Source organism: Magallana gigas, chromosome 3 (genome assembly GCF_963853765.1).
Source record: "Magallana gigas chromosome 3, xbMagGiga1.1, whole genome shotgun sequence".
Lineage (NCBI taxonomy): Eukaryota > Metazoa > Mollusca > Bivalvia > Ostreida > Ostreidae > Magallana > Magallana gigas.
In genome coordinates this window covers 59,810,115-59,826,074 of record NC_088855.1, presented here as the reverse complement: position 1 = coordinate 59,826,074, position 15,960 = coordinate 59,810,115, and the positions used below count along the sequence as shown (strand labels likewise).

General features: G+C 34.4%; 1 protein-coding gene and 1 non-coding gene across 2 annotated transcripts; one reads left to right on the top strand and one right to left on the bottom strand.

Moving 5' to 3' along the window:
- Positions 1–2,585: 2,585 nt before the first annotated feature.
- On the top strand, positions 2,586–4,458 carry LOC105341423 (fatty acid-binding protein, intestinal). Its single transcript, XM_011447958.4, has 4 exons — positions 2,586–2,770; positions 3,362–3,531; positions 4,083–4,193; positions 4,289–4,458. The coding sequence occupies exons 1-4, from the start codon at positions 2,689–2,691 to the stop codon at positions 4,337–4,339; spliced, it is 414 nt and encodes a 137-aa protein (XP_011446260.3). The 5' UTR covers positions 2,586–2,688; the 3' UTR covers positions 4,340–4,458.
- An 11,027-nt stretch (positions 4,459–15,485) lies between these two features.
- Positions 15,486–15,558, bottom strand: Trnaf-gaa (transfer RNA phenylalanine (anticodon GAA)). Its single transcript has one exon. It is a non-coding gene; the product is annotated as a tRNA-Phe (tRNA).
- Positions 15,559–15,960: the final 402 nt, after the last annotated feature.

Below are 15,960 nucleotides of genomic sequence, written 5' to 3'. Positions count from 1 at the left end.
TTTTGAAAGTGGTGAAAGCGGGTTTATGCGTGCTTTGTGTGAAGTCTTTTGTGATATTTAAATACCGGTGGTCTATTTTTGTTATAAAACGTCAATAATGTTTTGATCGATTTGAGGAGAGATTGGGTGTTGATTTCAAACCAGAATATGGAATGACTGAATTAATTACATTCAGGTCAGAAATTGGAATGAAAGAAAATTCAAAACAGGTCGAAACTCGGAATACATCACCACGAATTGGTGTGGTTGATACCATTTGTTATTAAGAACATGTGACTAAATAATAAATCGTTACCAGTATATATAAATATATTGTTGTGTATATAATAGGTTTAAAAGAAATTGATTAGTTAAAGAAATGAAACAGATGGCTAATTAATAATTATGCCCCAATATACAAGCGTACATACACTGATATGGAGTGTCATATTTGATCTACAAACTCTACATAGCAGGTTATATACGCTGATTTATTTAACAACTGAATATTTTCAAATCTGGTCGATAATTTTCGTATTGAGTGCACCTGATTGTCTTTCCCAGTTTCCTGTCTAAAATTACTATGCTTATTCAACCTGGTCAAACATAATTAGATTTTCAGACTGTATTACGCAAATGGTATTCTGATATCATTATAAATTAACACATTCAGGGGTTTTTTCGATCCTGTTTGAATAATTTCAATAAACCTCAGTGGTATTTTTGAATCATTAAAAAAGAGACAAATTTCTTTTTAAAAAATACTTTTATTCCTTTATACGAGGGTTGTCCCAAAATAGCGTAGACAAGTGGCGTTATTCAGTTAATCGAAGACCAAGGAAGATGAAATTTGTGCCACAAAGGGTACAAGAAATTTACATTCAAATAATGTTTTAAAATCGAATATTGTTTGAGATTAAATTAGTGAAATGAAAGCATGTTAGATCAGAAATTCGACATGCAGCGCAATGTCAAAAACAAAAAGTTAAAATTAACAATGAATTGAAAATTGGGCGGAAAAGTACTTTTCGAATGAAAAAATTAAAAAAAAAAACCATACACTAATATTTGATGGTAGTTCTATTATTTACTCAGAAAATGTTTTGGCTATAACAAAACTTTTAAATATTTTATAGCGCGTTTTGTGAAAAGTTGAAAAGTTAACTAGTAATAAAATGACGTTGTCAGCGTTTAAGGCGGCGCAGCATTAACTGATACAATTTTGTAAAGACCATGAAATAAATCCTAAGCGGCTTTGGAAGTAAATGAAATTAACAAAATCGATGGGAAATGCGTTTTATGAATAAGTAGTTAAACAACTTTCAAAAAATTTGAACAAGTTTGATGACAATATGTGGCAAAAAAAGAAAAAAGAAACCCCGAACGATATCAATTGACGTCAAAATGTTAAACGACACATTTCGGTAAGACGGACGTTAGACAATAAGTAATACAGGACAAGTTTGGAGCAGACAGATCGTTTGTACTTAAAAAATATTAAAAAAAAAAAAAAAAAAAAACTAGAAATATATATTAAATGTACATACTGGGTACATGTTTAAAGATATTATTTTTTCTAAGACATTTTCGGAAATAAAACGTAAATGTTATCGTAAACGATGTGGAGGGTTTAGGAACAACGTAGAACTGGAAATTTTCGACGTCGCACATTGCGCCGCCTGACAAAACTTGTTGTTACTAATTATTCATTTTCTCGAGAAATAAATAACGTACAGATTTGAACTTTTCAGCATTGTTTGCCAGAGGGTCATTGAAGAAAACATATAAGTCTAATGAAATTGCAGTGAACAGATTATAAATTATCTGTCTTGTCTACATTATTTTGGGACAACCCTCGTACTTTGCTAACGGCCATTTTCTTCCTGTCCAAGAAGGGTTAAAACAAATAATATAGAGTAAATGTCTTTTACATATGTATAGCCTTGTTTACCCGTATACCAAATAAATTACGTTGTATTTCTGAGGGACAATTTGTCTACTTGTTAATCAATGATATCTTAACCTCAGGAAACATATAACATTGATGATATAGAAGAATAAAAATTCATTTTTAAAAGAATAAAGCAGCTGTGATCAACATTATTTGAGGTTACTTGAAATTATGTGCAGATATAACAGCCAGCCACTTTTAGACATGATCAGCTTCTAACAACCCATTGTTAGTCCCTTTGCAGCGTCATAAATGATATGTTATTGTCGTATCATTATAGAAAACTACATCAAGAAAGAACAATGTTGAGGAGCAAACCTGTCTATAGTGGGAATGGTCACACTGCAGACCAGTCAGCTCTGTGGCATTCTGTACCTACAGAGTTAAGAAGGGTGGTTTTGCATTTGTTTGAGACTTACAGGTACATAAGATGCCCACACACATGAAATTTTCTATTTGATTATTTATTCACCATCAAGTTCTCATGGTGGTCGCCGGCGAATTGTATATCATTTGCCCAAAGTGCATCTCGGTCAAAAAATTGTGAAATCCAAAAACGGGATTAAAATCAATCAAGCGTATTGAATTTCCCCTGTGTGTACTGTCGATTTTTTAAGCCGGGAACTTGTATTCAGTAGAACTGGTCTGAGTTGACTAAGTAGAACGACCCCCGGCTGTATAAAAGAGCTGAGGACTCCCAGCTCTCAGAGTAAGCCAGCCAGCAGAATCAGTCCCACGTCCGTTACTGAACTGTCAACATGGAGGAAATCAAGTCAAAGTTTGAGGGAAACTGGGAGTGCATCAAGAAGGAGAATGTGGAGGGATTTCTAGAGGCATTAGGTGAGTTTGAGTTTTATAACCAATTCCTATTAACGTATTTTTATTGATGGTACAACGTTTGTCATTTGAATATTGAATTGTTCTTTCAGAAGATACTATATTTTTATGTTAAACGTTGCAATACATTTTTGAAATCGATTGAAAAAAAACAACTGTATATTGAATTGTTCTTTGATTACAAACTATATTTTTATGTTAAAACTTTCAATAAAGTTTCGAAAATTGCTGGGATTTAAGTTGAACTAAAATTGTCAACAAAATTTCAATGCAAACGCATTCATCGTCCTCCCGAAGAGAAGTTGTCTAGGCATTTCTTCGATTTTATTAAAAGTCAGGATTGATCAGAAACAAAAATTATTCCAGCAAACATCATACGAAAATGCGTTCTTTTCTGGAAATAAGCTGGAATTGTTAGTTGTTTTTATTGGTTTTTGTAAATGTATGTATCTCGTAGGCTGGTCTTTATTTAGGACATTTTAAAGTACTTGTCTTTGAAAGTTTCGTTGTGTATATACCAATACCTGCCACTGGCATTACGGTATTGTTTGTTTTGTTTTTTTGTCATTTTGCTGTACTATAATTGTCCTCTAGGCATCAACGTCATCAAACGCAAGGCCGCTGCCCAGTTCAACCCCAAACTGTTGATCAGCGTGGGGAACGGGTGTGTGAAGGTGGTCAGGAAGATGCCCATCAAAGAAATCACCAACGAGTTCAAGCTGGACGATGAAATCGACGTCAACGACGACGACCACAAATACAAGGTCAGTATCGTACGACGTCAGAGTCCGCTACACATCGATTTAACTGTTATCATCCTTAATTAGACAGATATGCTCATACATGTACCGCAATTCTATGATGATATACATGTACAGTCATCTGTAAAAGATTTAATCTTAGATCTAATGCATTGATATCGATTTCTACAAATGAATCTGACTTAAAAGTATCCGTATGTACCCGAATCGATATCTGTCGCCCTGCTAGGGATTACTAATCAATGTTATACATAGTTCAGTGTTGATAATGCTGTGCCTTCTTTATATTTTGGGTTCTTTGTCTTTGCAAATTATATGATAATACTTGTATGATTTCAAAAAATCGATGATTGAAAACACAAAAATTGTAAAGACTTGTTGTCCATGGAGACATTGATTTTAATGAGAGCATGTATTCTAGAATAAGCTGACGTTTCCAGGCGGAAATAGTAGTAATTTCTCTGCTTTTATTTGTCATGATAGAGATTATATTTTTAATTAAATCACAGCTGTCGATACGTTCAGCACTTTCAATGATAATCATTTTATTTAAGGCTAAACTGACATATTCCGACGGAAAGATGACGCTTTGTCTGCGGGCTGTGGATGGCAAATCTAAAGATAACACAATAGTGAGGGAGATAGAGGGGGAGAATCTCGTACAGGTAAGGATTACGGTCAAACAACTTTCAAAATTATGTCTGGAAAGGAGCACAAAACATTATTACGTTCTTTACTTTACCGATCTTTTTTATTTCAGACAGCAACATGCAATGGCGTCACGGCTAAAACGACCTTCAAGAAATGTTAATACCAGTATTTATTATCAGATGTGTCCATCTTTTTATGTGTTCAATGTATGAATTGTTTATCATGTTTTGAGAGCCTTTTTACATAATGAAAAATAATATTTTGTTTGTGAAATTTTCATTCGAATTAGTGTTTGCTGCATATCGTAATGAAAATGACGATTTACTAGAAATTAATATCATTCAAGAAAAAGTGTCAGAGTCGTGTGGACATTTGGTGTATGTTAGTCAATTGAAAGGTCCTGAAGGGTGACTGAATGACATAGTGGTGTCATTTAGTCAACTGAAAGGTCCTGAAGGGTATCTGAATGACATAGTGGTGTCAATTAGTCAACTGAAAGGTCATGTAGGGTGACTGAACGACAAAGTGATGCCAACTAGTCAACTGAGAGGTCATGTAGGGTGACTGAATGACTTAGTGGTGTCACTTAGTCAACTGAAAGGTCCTGAAGGGTGACTGAATGACATAGTGGTGTCAATTAGTCAACTGAAAGGTCATGTAGGGAGACAGAATGACCAATTGGTGTCACTTAGTCAACTGAAATGTCCTGAAGGGTGACTGAATGACATAGGGGTGTCACTTAGTCAACTGAAAGGTCCTGAAAGGCAACTGAATGATATAGTTGTGTCACTTAGTAAACTGAAAGGTCATGAGGGTGACAGAATGACATTCTGGTGTCACTTAGTCAACTGAAAGGTCCTGAAGGGTAACTGAATGGCAAAGTGGTGTCACGTAGTCAACTGAAAGGTCCTGAAGGGTGACTACTGAATGACATAGTGGTGTCACTTAGTCAACTGAAAGGTCATGAAGGGCCACTGAATGACATAGTGGTGTCAATTAGTCAACTGAAAGGTCATGAAGGGCGACTGAATGATAAAGTGGTGTCACTTAGTCAACTGAAAGGTCATGAAGGGTGACAGAATGACATAGTGGTGTCACTTAGTCAACTAAAAGGTCATGAAGGGTGACAGTCAGTCGGCTTTCCATTCAGTCACATTTCAGATGACTTTATTTTTGCATTGGAGAGCTTCATCGTGAGATAGTAGTTTATTTTAATGTCTCATTGCAATCATTTATAATGTCGATCTAACCTTGAAAACAAACCTTTGACCTAGAGTACTTAGTCTAGTCTTTGTAATTTTGTTGCTTAATTTTACGACAGTATAAGCTTTACCTGTATCTTAAAAATCAGTTCGTCATTCCGGTATATCATTTACATTATCTATAGTTTGATCATATAGTTATACATACTATAACACACACATTTATACTAAAATAATAATAACAATATAATAAAATAAAATACCCGGATAGATATATGCCTATCGCTCGAGATAGCCGATCGGTCGTTAGATATATAGAATCTATTACTAGTTATTATTTGAAACAGAGAAAAAAACCTTGTTCTGTGATAAATATACCACCTCATACCCGGCCAATAACCTTCGTAATGTTTACCTGATCAATGTTCATTAGCGTCGGCAACCCAGGATGTGGTGGTCGTTCATGTGTGCGTTTTGAATTTTGTTGAAGAATTAATACTTTGTGCAATCATATTCTCTCATACAATCAATGCCAAAAACGATTACCCCTCAAAGCTAGACAAGTAAAGCACGTGTTTTACCACTAAGGTTTAAAAACAAGGTAAATAAATTGCAATCAGTTTTTCATCTTGTTTCTATCCATAGATATTAATGTATAGTTTCCATAGCGACTCTTAAAAGATCCAGGCAGTTGTATCTTAAGAAATAAGCTCATTACCCGATTTTGACATGTGAATTTCATTAAAAGCATGCTGACTTTGGGTGCAGGGGCCTTGAAGCTCACCTGGACATAAATCAACGTATCACTCTCAGAGCCAAATTCAACAGAATGACAATTTTTAACAGGACAGTATAAATTGTTATTAAGGATAACGTAACAGGATGACCATTACAAATATGATGGGATGACCCAAGTATATAGAGTCAGGATACAGCCATCGCAAAAGCCAAATATAGCTCAATCAAAATGAGTTCCGTCAAACAACTCGCCGTCTCGCGAAAACAACACTCCACGTCGAGGTATTTGAAGTTTCGTTAGCTCCACGGTGAGATTTGTGTTAGCGCGATTGCGTGTTGTGCCACGTTGTTTAAGCGTGACGGCGTTTTGTGTAAAGTTCCGTTTGGGCAAAGGTGTGGTGTTCAAAACTGTAATAAAACGAAGGCTTGTTTCGCGACAGCGTCAGGGTCCATATCTGAACACCACATAAATATGGCATGTGTCATCCTTCATCATTTCAACAATTCATAGCGTTGCGTCGTTTGTTCGGCTTTTGCTGCTGATGATGATGATGACGATGATGATGATGATGATGATGATGATGATGATGATGATGATGTTAAGAAGATGATTTAAATCTCTTGAGTGTATCATTGGTGTATTCTTGACGGTCTCAGTATTTCAAGCTACGATCACTATTGTTATGAATAACAACAATGGTAAATCAATAATTTCTTAAATAAACTAAAAGCATATATATACACATTCAGCTTAAGGAAGGGGTCTTCTCGGTATCATACATACTTCTTATAACTCATGAAATTTTGACACAGTCAAACGGATCATATTACCAAATGATTCTATCAGTTTAATCAAATTTGACCTTTTTTCGCATAAAGGTCAGGTCAAGGTCACTACCTTTTTCTTCAACGTAAAGGATGATAAAAAAAAGTTTAGCTCTTTGTAGTTTTGTAGAAATTTGTTAATGATTTGAAGATTCTATTCTTCAATGAAATGATAGAATATCAGAATGTCTATCAGCTTATACTACTAAATTGGAGTAAATATTTATACTAATGTGAGATGAAGAATTGTATATCTTATATTTTTTTAATACATATTTTATATATAAGTTTAAAAATTCAAATAAAAAAAATAGAGGTTCCACTGGGGCTTGAACCCTGGCCGCTGGAAGTGATGACCACTGTCTTATCCAGTAGGCTACGGATGCTTATGTAACAAGATGTGTTTTTTTATTACATCATACTATTGTTAGTTAATCTATAGGAAAATGGTTTGAACATTTTGAACACATATGTGAATTAGTATTATTTTGATAATGATAATGTAAGGTACTTTTCATATAGTGTATGGATATTAATAGTTTTTCTTGAAAGCAATTTTATAAAGAAATTGATTTTGTTAGATTTTCAATTATCATAGAGATTATAAATTTCGGACAATAGCCATTTTGTTTGTGACCATTGCTGAGGCCAGTTGTGAGTTGAGAAAACTTTTGTAAGTAAAATAATTGTACTGCTACTATATTGTATTGAAGTAAAGTTAGTTTTTTTATCAGTAATTATATCAAAGTAATCATTGTATCACAGATGAGAGTATATGTTGAAATTATCAAGAAAGTTTACAAAGTTTAAAGGTTTCACAGTGAATTGTACTCATGATTTGAATACAGACTAATGTTTGAAAAGGGTACAGTGATATTGATTTTACATATATTTTTATACAATTATAGACATGCATATTTTGCATAGTTACATGTCTAAATGGTTTGTTTCAGATATTATCTACCAGTACATGTAATACAGTTCCTTTCACCCTTATTTAGGGTAGGTACATGTGTACTTGAGAAATTATTGACTATGGCATTTACATATTGTCAGAGTATATTTTTAATCTGCAACATTGCATATTCAATATTGTAATAGGGTTATTTCTTTTTATGACCATCATTTATTAAATATAAGATAATTAGAAAAACAATATTTCGTAATTGAACATATGTGTCATTATAGTAATTGAATCAATTGTGATGCTTTATGATTGTGAAGTTTATATGTGTATTATGTTTTGTAGGAGCGTCACCATAATAATAATAATATCAACAATAAACGAAGTACATCTATACCATACTCGTTTGTTACAATGGTGTCAGAAGTGGGATTTCGATGATGACTCACCAGACTTCTTCACTGATGTTGAGGAGAGGAACTTACAACATTTTATGAAGAGCTGGGACATCGAATCAGGATAGAGATTTGGTGACGTCGAGGAACATTTCGTTACTATAGTTTATAGTGTATGTGAAATCAGCGATGGATCCTGCAATTGAGGCCGAGTTTAAGAAAATGAAAGAGAAGTTTACACTTATGGAGCTTGCCCAAAGTCAACTGAAGCAGAAACAGCCTACCGTATACATCAAATCTGAACGAAAACTGAGTAAGTTTGCAGGAAGACCTGAAAATGACAGTGATCCGGATGTGGACGATTGGCTAATGGATATGAGAGAACATATACTGAGTATTCCATCAACAGAAGGAAAAATTGAATTCATCAATGACCACCTCATTGGATCTGCTAAAACAGAAGTTCGTCTAAGACCAGCAGAACTGAAGAAAACTCCAGAGGATATTCTTAAAATCATTGAAGACACTTATAAAGTGCAAGATACTGTAACTCAACTTCGTCATAAATTTTACGAGAGAAAACAGAACGATGGTGAAACATTAGAAACATATTCTCTGGCTCTCATGAAATTAGCGTCATTGATTGCGAAGAAAGAGGGTTGTGATATGAAAACCATGGACAAAGTTGTGACAGATAAATTCATAGATGGTATCATGGATTCACAGATCAAGAGAGAAGTGCGTCGATTTGCATTTGAAAACCCTAAATTACCGTTTATTGAATTCAGACAGAGGATGCTACAGTGGGTTGATGATACACCATCAGTTAAAGTCAACAAAGTATCAACTGAAACTCCGATCAGCGAAGATCTGTTAGAACTTGTGAAATGTCAACAAAACATGTTAGAACACCAACAGAAACAAATAGATATGCTGATGTCCATGACAAAACAGAAACCAAACTATTCTCCAAGATACAGAGGCCAAAACTACCGGGGTTACTCTAACAGAAGAGGACATGGAAGAGGATATTATAATAGCGGAAGAGGATATTATAATCGTGGAAAAGAAGAAGGACCAATGAATCACCCAAAAGGCACACCCTCTCAGTGGGGAGTCTAACTGATGAGGGGCCACTCAGGAAAGACTCTGAAACAGATTTACAACACCAAAGCATTCAAAGTGAAATCAGTATTTCAAAGTGTCCTACAACAAAAGTAAAACTGAATGGACTAGTTAATGTAACATTTTTATTAGACACGGGATCAGAAGTCTCTACATTGAGTGAAACTGTATATAGAAAATTCTTTCCAAACGTTGAACTTAGAGATACTCAAAGACTCCTGAAACTAGTTGCTGCAAATAATACTGTCATTCCATACCTAGGCTATGTAGAACTTGACATTGAACTTTTTGGTTGTGTATTTCATAGTGTTGGATTTCTTGTATCCAAAAATACTAATTCCAGTTCTGTCCAAGGAATTCTGGGATGCAATATTCTGAAATATGTTAACCGTGTTTTGAAAACTGATAACACTACACCTGCGTACATTAACAGAGAAGAAGAAGAAAACTGGAACAGAATATCAACAGTGTTTGATTTAACAGAGAACTGTGATCGGTTATCATTTGTGAAAGTGGCAGGAAAAGAAGACATTTTAATTCCAGCTTGTTCAATGAAAGTCGTCATTGGTTCAACGCGTCAAAATCGGAGAGGAGAAGAAATGGTAGCAGCTGTTCAAGCGATTCAAGGAGCAACTGGATCATTACCACGAAATATTTCTGTAATAGACACACTAAGTGAGGTAAAGAATGGAAAGATTCCTGTTCGTGTCTTAAATTTAGGAAACGAAGATATTTGGCTAAAACCCAAAAGCAGAATTGGAACTTTGCATAAAGTAGAAATAGTAAAGTCAACAGAGGATCATTGTGATATCGATGAAAAAGCAGAAGACAATATGAATGTGAAATCTGATGTAGAATTCCACATTGGTGATGTAGACTTTACTGAAAAACAGAAAGCACAGTTTGACGCCCTATTAAAGAAACATTCCAATGCATTTTGTCAAAATGATTCTGATTTGGGACATTCATCTCTAGTTAAACATTCGATCAAATTAACTGACGAAATACCCATTCGTGTACCACATAGAAGAATTCCACCCAATCAATTGGAGGAAGTGAAACAACATTTGAGTAAGCTGTTGGATCAAGGAATCATCAGAAAAAGTAACAGTCCTTTCGCATCAGCCATTGTTATTGTCCGCAAGAAGGATGGAAGTATAAGGCTATGTGTCGACTATAGACAATTGAACAAGAAGACCATCAAAGATGCATACCCCCTTCCGAGGATAGAAGAGACTCTTGACATGTTACATGGTGCTAAGTACTTTAGTTCCATAGATTTGGCACAAGGATACTATCAAGTGGAGATGGATGAGGAATCAGTTCCCAAGACAGCATTCAGAGTTGGTACCGGAGGACTCTATGAATACCTTCGCATGCCTTTTGGACTGTGCAACAGTCCAGCCACTTTCCAGCGACTGATGGAGGCTTGCTTTAGTGAAGAAAATTTTGAAATTTTGTTATTATATCTTGATGACATTTTAGTTTTCTCAAAATCTATCGAAGAACATTTTGCTAGACTCGATATTGTGTTTTCTAAACTTAAACAGCATGGACTCAAAATGAAACCTTCAAAATGCTGGTTTTTCCAAAAATCTGTTAAATATTTAGGACATATTGTATCATCTGAGGGAATTTCTACTGACCCAGATAAAACAGCAGCTGTGAAATCGTGGGCTAAACCAACTACAGAAAAAGAATTGAGATCTTTCTTGGGAATGGCTGGTTATTACCGCCGCTTTGTGAAAGACTTTTCCAAAATCGCAAGACCTTTACATGAACTTACATCTGGTGGAAAGAAGTCGACAAAGAAAAAGAAAGTGAAACGGATTTCCATTCCAGAGTCGTGGACAAAAGAATGTGATGATGCATTCGAAACTCTAAAACAGAAACTTACATCTTCGCCAGTACTTGGATATCCTGATTTTAAACGTGAATTCATCGTAGAAACTGATGCAAGTATGGATGGTCTTGGTGCCGTGTTATCACAACAACAGGAAAATGGCAAAGTTGTTATTGCCTATGCATCAAGAACACTTCGACCGCAAGAACGAAACATGAACAACTACAGTTCCATGAAGTTAGAGTTACTTGCTCTGAAATGGGCCGTAACAGAGAAGTTTCGTGATTATTTACTTGGATCTCGATTCATAGTTTATACGGACAACAATCCATTGAGTTATCTTCAGACTGCAAAGTTAGGAGCTACGGAAATGAGATGGGCTAGCCAATTAGCACAGTTCAACTTTGAGGTGAAATTCCGATCTGGAAAATCGAATCGAAATGCTGACGCATTAAGTCGAAAACCTATTCCAAAAGTTAGGACTGTGACATGTCATTCTGAAACTGCAGTTCAGAGTATCGTGTGTAGTTCCCCATTGATGGATTTATCGAAGGAAATATCTGTTACGCCTACTTCTGTTAATGCCATACATGCAGAATCAAGAATAGATGCTACATCAACGTTACCAGGATATGAAACAGCAGAAATAGCGTCATTACAACAGAATGATCCATTGATTAGCCGTGTTATTTACTGGTTGAGGTCCTCTACCAAACCGACTACAGTACAGTTGAAGCAAGAAAACAAAGACGTTAGGAAACTTCTGAAACAAAGAGACAAATTAAAGTTTGAAGAAGATATCTTGTATCGAACCATAGAAATGGAAACTGGATTAATAACTCAACTTGTGCTTCCAACCATATTGAAGGATCATGTGTTAGAATCTCTCCATAACCATGCAGGACATCAGGGATGTGAAAGAACACTATCGTTAATTCAGAAACGGTGCTACTGGCCAACCATGGTGAAAGATGTAGAACTGTATTGTAAAAGCTGTGAAAGATGCATGGTAGCCAAAGCTCCTATTCCATCTATACGAACACCGATAACTAGTTTACTAGCATATCAGCCACAGGACATTTTAGCGATAGATTTTACTATAATGGAACCTTCATCTGATGGCAGAGAGAATGTGCTTGTCATGACAGACATTTTTAGTAAGTTCACACAAGCTGTTCCGACGAAAGACCAAAAAGCACTGACAGTGGCAAAAGTTCTTATCAAAGAGTGGTTTTTCCATTATGGCATACCAAGGAGAATTCACAGTGATCAAGGGAGAAACTTTGAGAGTTCCATCGTCAAAGAACTTTGTGATATGTATCATGTTTCCAAAAGTAGAACCACCCCATATCATCCGGAAGGAAACGGACAAGTTGAAAGATATAACAGAACTATGCATAATTTGTTAAAGACCTTATCACCAGAACAGAAACGGAAATGGACGGAACATCTACCAGAATTAGTGTACATTTACAATTCAACAATTCATTCGTCAACTGGATATACGCCATATTTTCTCATGTTCGGTCGTGAACCAGTGTTACCCATTGACCATTTGTTAGGAATATCTACTCCAGACCCAGACAGCATCGATAAGTACCTTTCCAACCATAAAGAGAAACTTGGAATTGCATTTAATCACGCACGGAAAAATTTAGAGGAAAATGCAGAGAGAAGACAAGAACATTATAACAAAAGTGCAAAGGAAAGTGTTATTCCTGTAGGAACCCGAGTGTTAATCCGAAATCGTGTGCAAGGAAGGAATAAGATTCAAGATGTGTGGGACCCCACTCCTTATAAAGTCATTAGTGCATTAAGTGATAACGTATATTCTATTCAGTTAGCAGATGGTTCAGGACCAGTGAAAAATGTGAACAGAAGAGAAATTCTTAACACCGGTGAAATTATTACAGAGGAACCAGATGTGGAAATTCCAGTTACAAATTCTGATGACTCCGATGAGGAAGATTCCTATTTCAAGGTGATGCATTGCGACCAAAATGAAGATATCGAAGAAGAAACAGTAAATACAGCAAGTGATACAGAACAGCCAACTGTTCTGCCAAGACGTTCCACGCGAGCTACCGCTGGAAAACATTCAAATCCGAATCGTCTTCCTAAATCTATTGTGTCTGTACAAAGGACTGTGATTCAAAACAAAAACTTTCAAGAACTTAGTGATGCAGTTGTTAACTTAGGAACTGCATTGGCAACAAAGTTGAATGAAGCGTGGAAACAGTATTAATTGTGTATTACTTTCATGCTGTATAAACTGTTCATATGAATGAATTTTTTTATGACTGACTGGAAATTTTTTTTCTCACCTCATAATGTATTCATCCTGTTTTATAACAAAATTTGTTCCATTGCTGAGGGCAGCAATAACAAAGTGGGGGAATATGTGAGATGAAGAATTGTATATCTTATATTTTTTTAATACATATTTTATATATAAGTTTAAAAATTCAAATAAAAAAAATAGAGGTTCCACTGGGGATTGAACCCTGGCCGCTGGAAGTGATGACCACTGTCTTATCCAGTAGGCTACGGATGCTTATGTAACAAGATGTGTTTTTTTATTACATCATACTATTGTTAGTTAATCTATAGGAAAATGGTTTGAACATTTTGAACACATATGTGAATTAGTATTATTTTGATAATGATAATGTAAGGTACTTTTCATATAGTGTATGGATATTAATAGTTTTTCTTGAAAGCAATTTTATAAAGAAATTGATTTTGTTAGATTTTCAATTATCATAGAGATTATAAATTTCGGACAATAGCCATTTTGTTTGTGACCATTGCTGAGGCCAGTTGTGAGTTGAGAAAACTTTTGTAAGTAAAATAATTGTACTGCTACTATATTGTATTGAAGTAAAGTTAGTTTTTTTATCAGTAATTATATCAAAGTAATCATTGTATCACAGATGAGAGTATATGTTGAAATTATCAAGAAAGTTTACAAAGTTTAAAGGTTTCACAGTGAATTGTACTCATGATTTGAATACAGACTAATGTTTGAAAAGGGTACAGTGATATTGATTTTACATATATTTTTATACAATTATAGACATGCATATTTTGCATAGTTACATGTCTAAATGGTTTGTTTCAGATATTATCTACCAGTACATGTAATACAGTTCCTTTCACCCTTATTTAGGGTAGGTACATGTGTACTTGAGAAATTATTGACTATGGCATTTACATATTGTCAGAGTATATTTTTAATCTGCAACATTGCATATTCAATATTGTAATAGGGTTATTTCTTTTTATGACCATCATTTATTAAATATAAGATAATTAGAAAAACAATATTTCGTAATTGAACATATGTGTCATTATAGTAATTGAATCAATTGTGATGCTTTATGATTGTGAAGTTTATATGTGTATTATGTTTTGTAGGAGCGTCACCATAATAATAATAATATCAACAATAAACGAAGTACATCTATACCATACTCGTTTGTTACACTAAAATTGATATTGCTTAGCCAGCATTTCCTCTAATTTTCTTAAACTTTGAATTTGATTATTTTTTTATGCTTCCTTTAATAACATATTTCTGATTTTTATGTATTATGAAGACTTTACATAAAGATATAAAATGACAGAATAAGCTAATATTTTGACCATTTGATGAGAGAGAGACACAGATTTTAGTGATTTTTTCCACAAAAATCAATGTATAGAATGGGCGCTTTAAAAAGCTTTAAAAATGTAATTTGATAGGCAAATCATATTTTAAAAATATATTCTGAAACCCAAGTATCATATCATTAGTTCACATTAGTAAAAAAAAATCCAACATTAATGTTATTGTTTTTAAAATGCTAAAACAGACTCATTAATCTTCAGCAATTCCGAATTGTGAAATGTGATATTTTCCTACGCCAATATAACGCCAAAAATATAGTCCTTGTTAGATTCTAAACATTGATTACTTTTTCTATGCCAAGTTGTATAATAATAAAAAAAGAAAGAAAAATATACTATTTTAATTTCCTTCATCTTGATTTAATGAATAATTAATAAATTTACGTTTGACAAGTCGAAAACCAGAAAAGACTCCTTCCTTAATCACATTAATATCCATGTATATGTGAAAATTTTATTTTGTTTGTAACGCGCAACTTTTTAGGCTAAAGGATAAGAAACGTCATAAATAGATATCGATTTCATATTCATTTGAAAAATAGTTTGTGAATTTATCTTTCATACAAAATCAAAAAGAGTTGGCTGTCAGCCGCCGGATTGTTCCGTGCCGGAACCCGGGATTGAACCGGGGGCCTTTAGATCTTCAGTCTAACGCTCTCCCAACTGAGCTATTCCGGCTGACAATTATGAGAAGTTACATAATGACCTGTCAAATCAGTCATGTGGAAAATATTACATAACCGGAAGCTAAATCAGTCATGCGAAAAGTGTTACATATCGAGCAGCAATCTCGGTCATGTGAAACATGGTGGTCGTTGCTTTTATGCAAATTCACTGGAAAATTAACTCAACGCCACATTGCTGCAAACATGTACATTCTATGAAGTTTAAAACAAAGAATAATTAATAGACCAGTGTTACATAATATTATGAGTGTTTACGAGAAGAAAATTCAAAGATTTTATTAAATTCATCAAAGCTTAAATTTTATCAAATTGTTTTGGTAATTTTGAACGATGTACTTATGCTGTTCATTGTAACTATTTTTTTTAAATAGAGAGATCATGCAGTTTTTAGTAG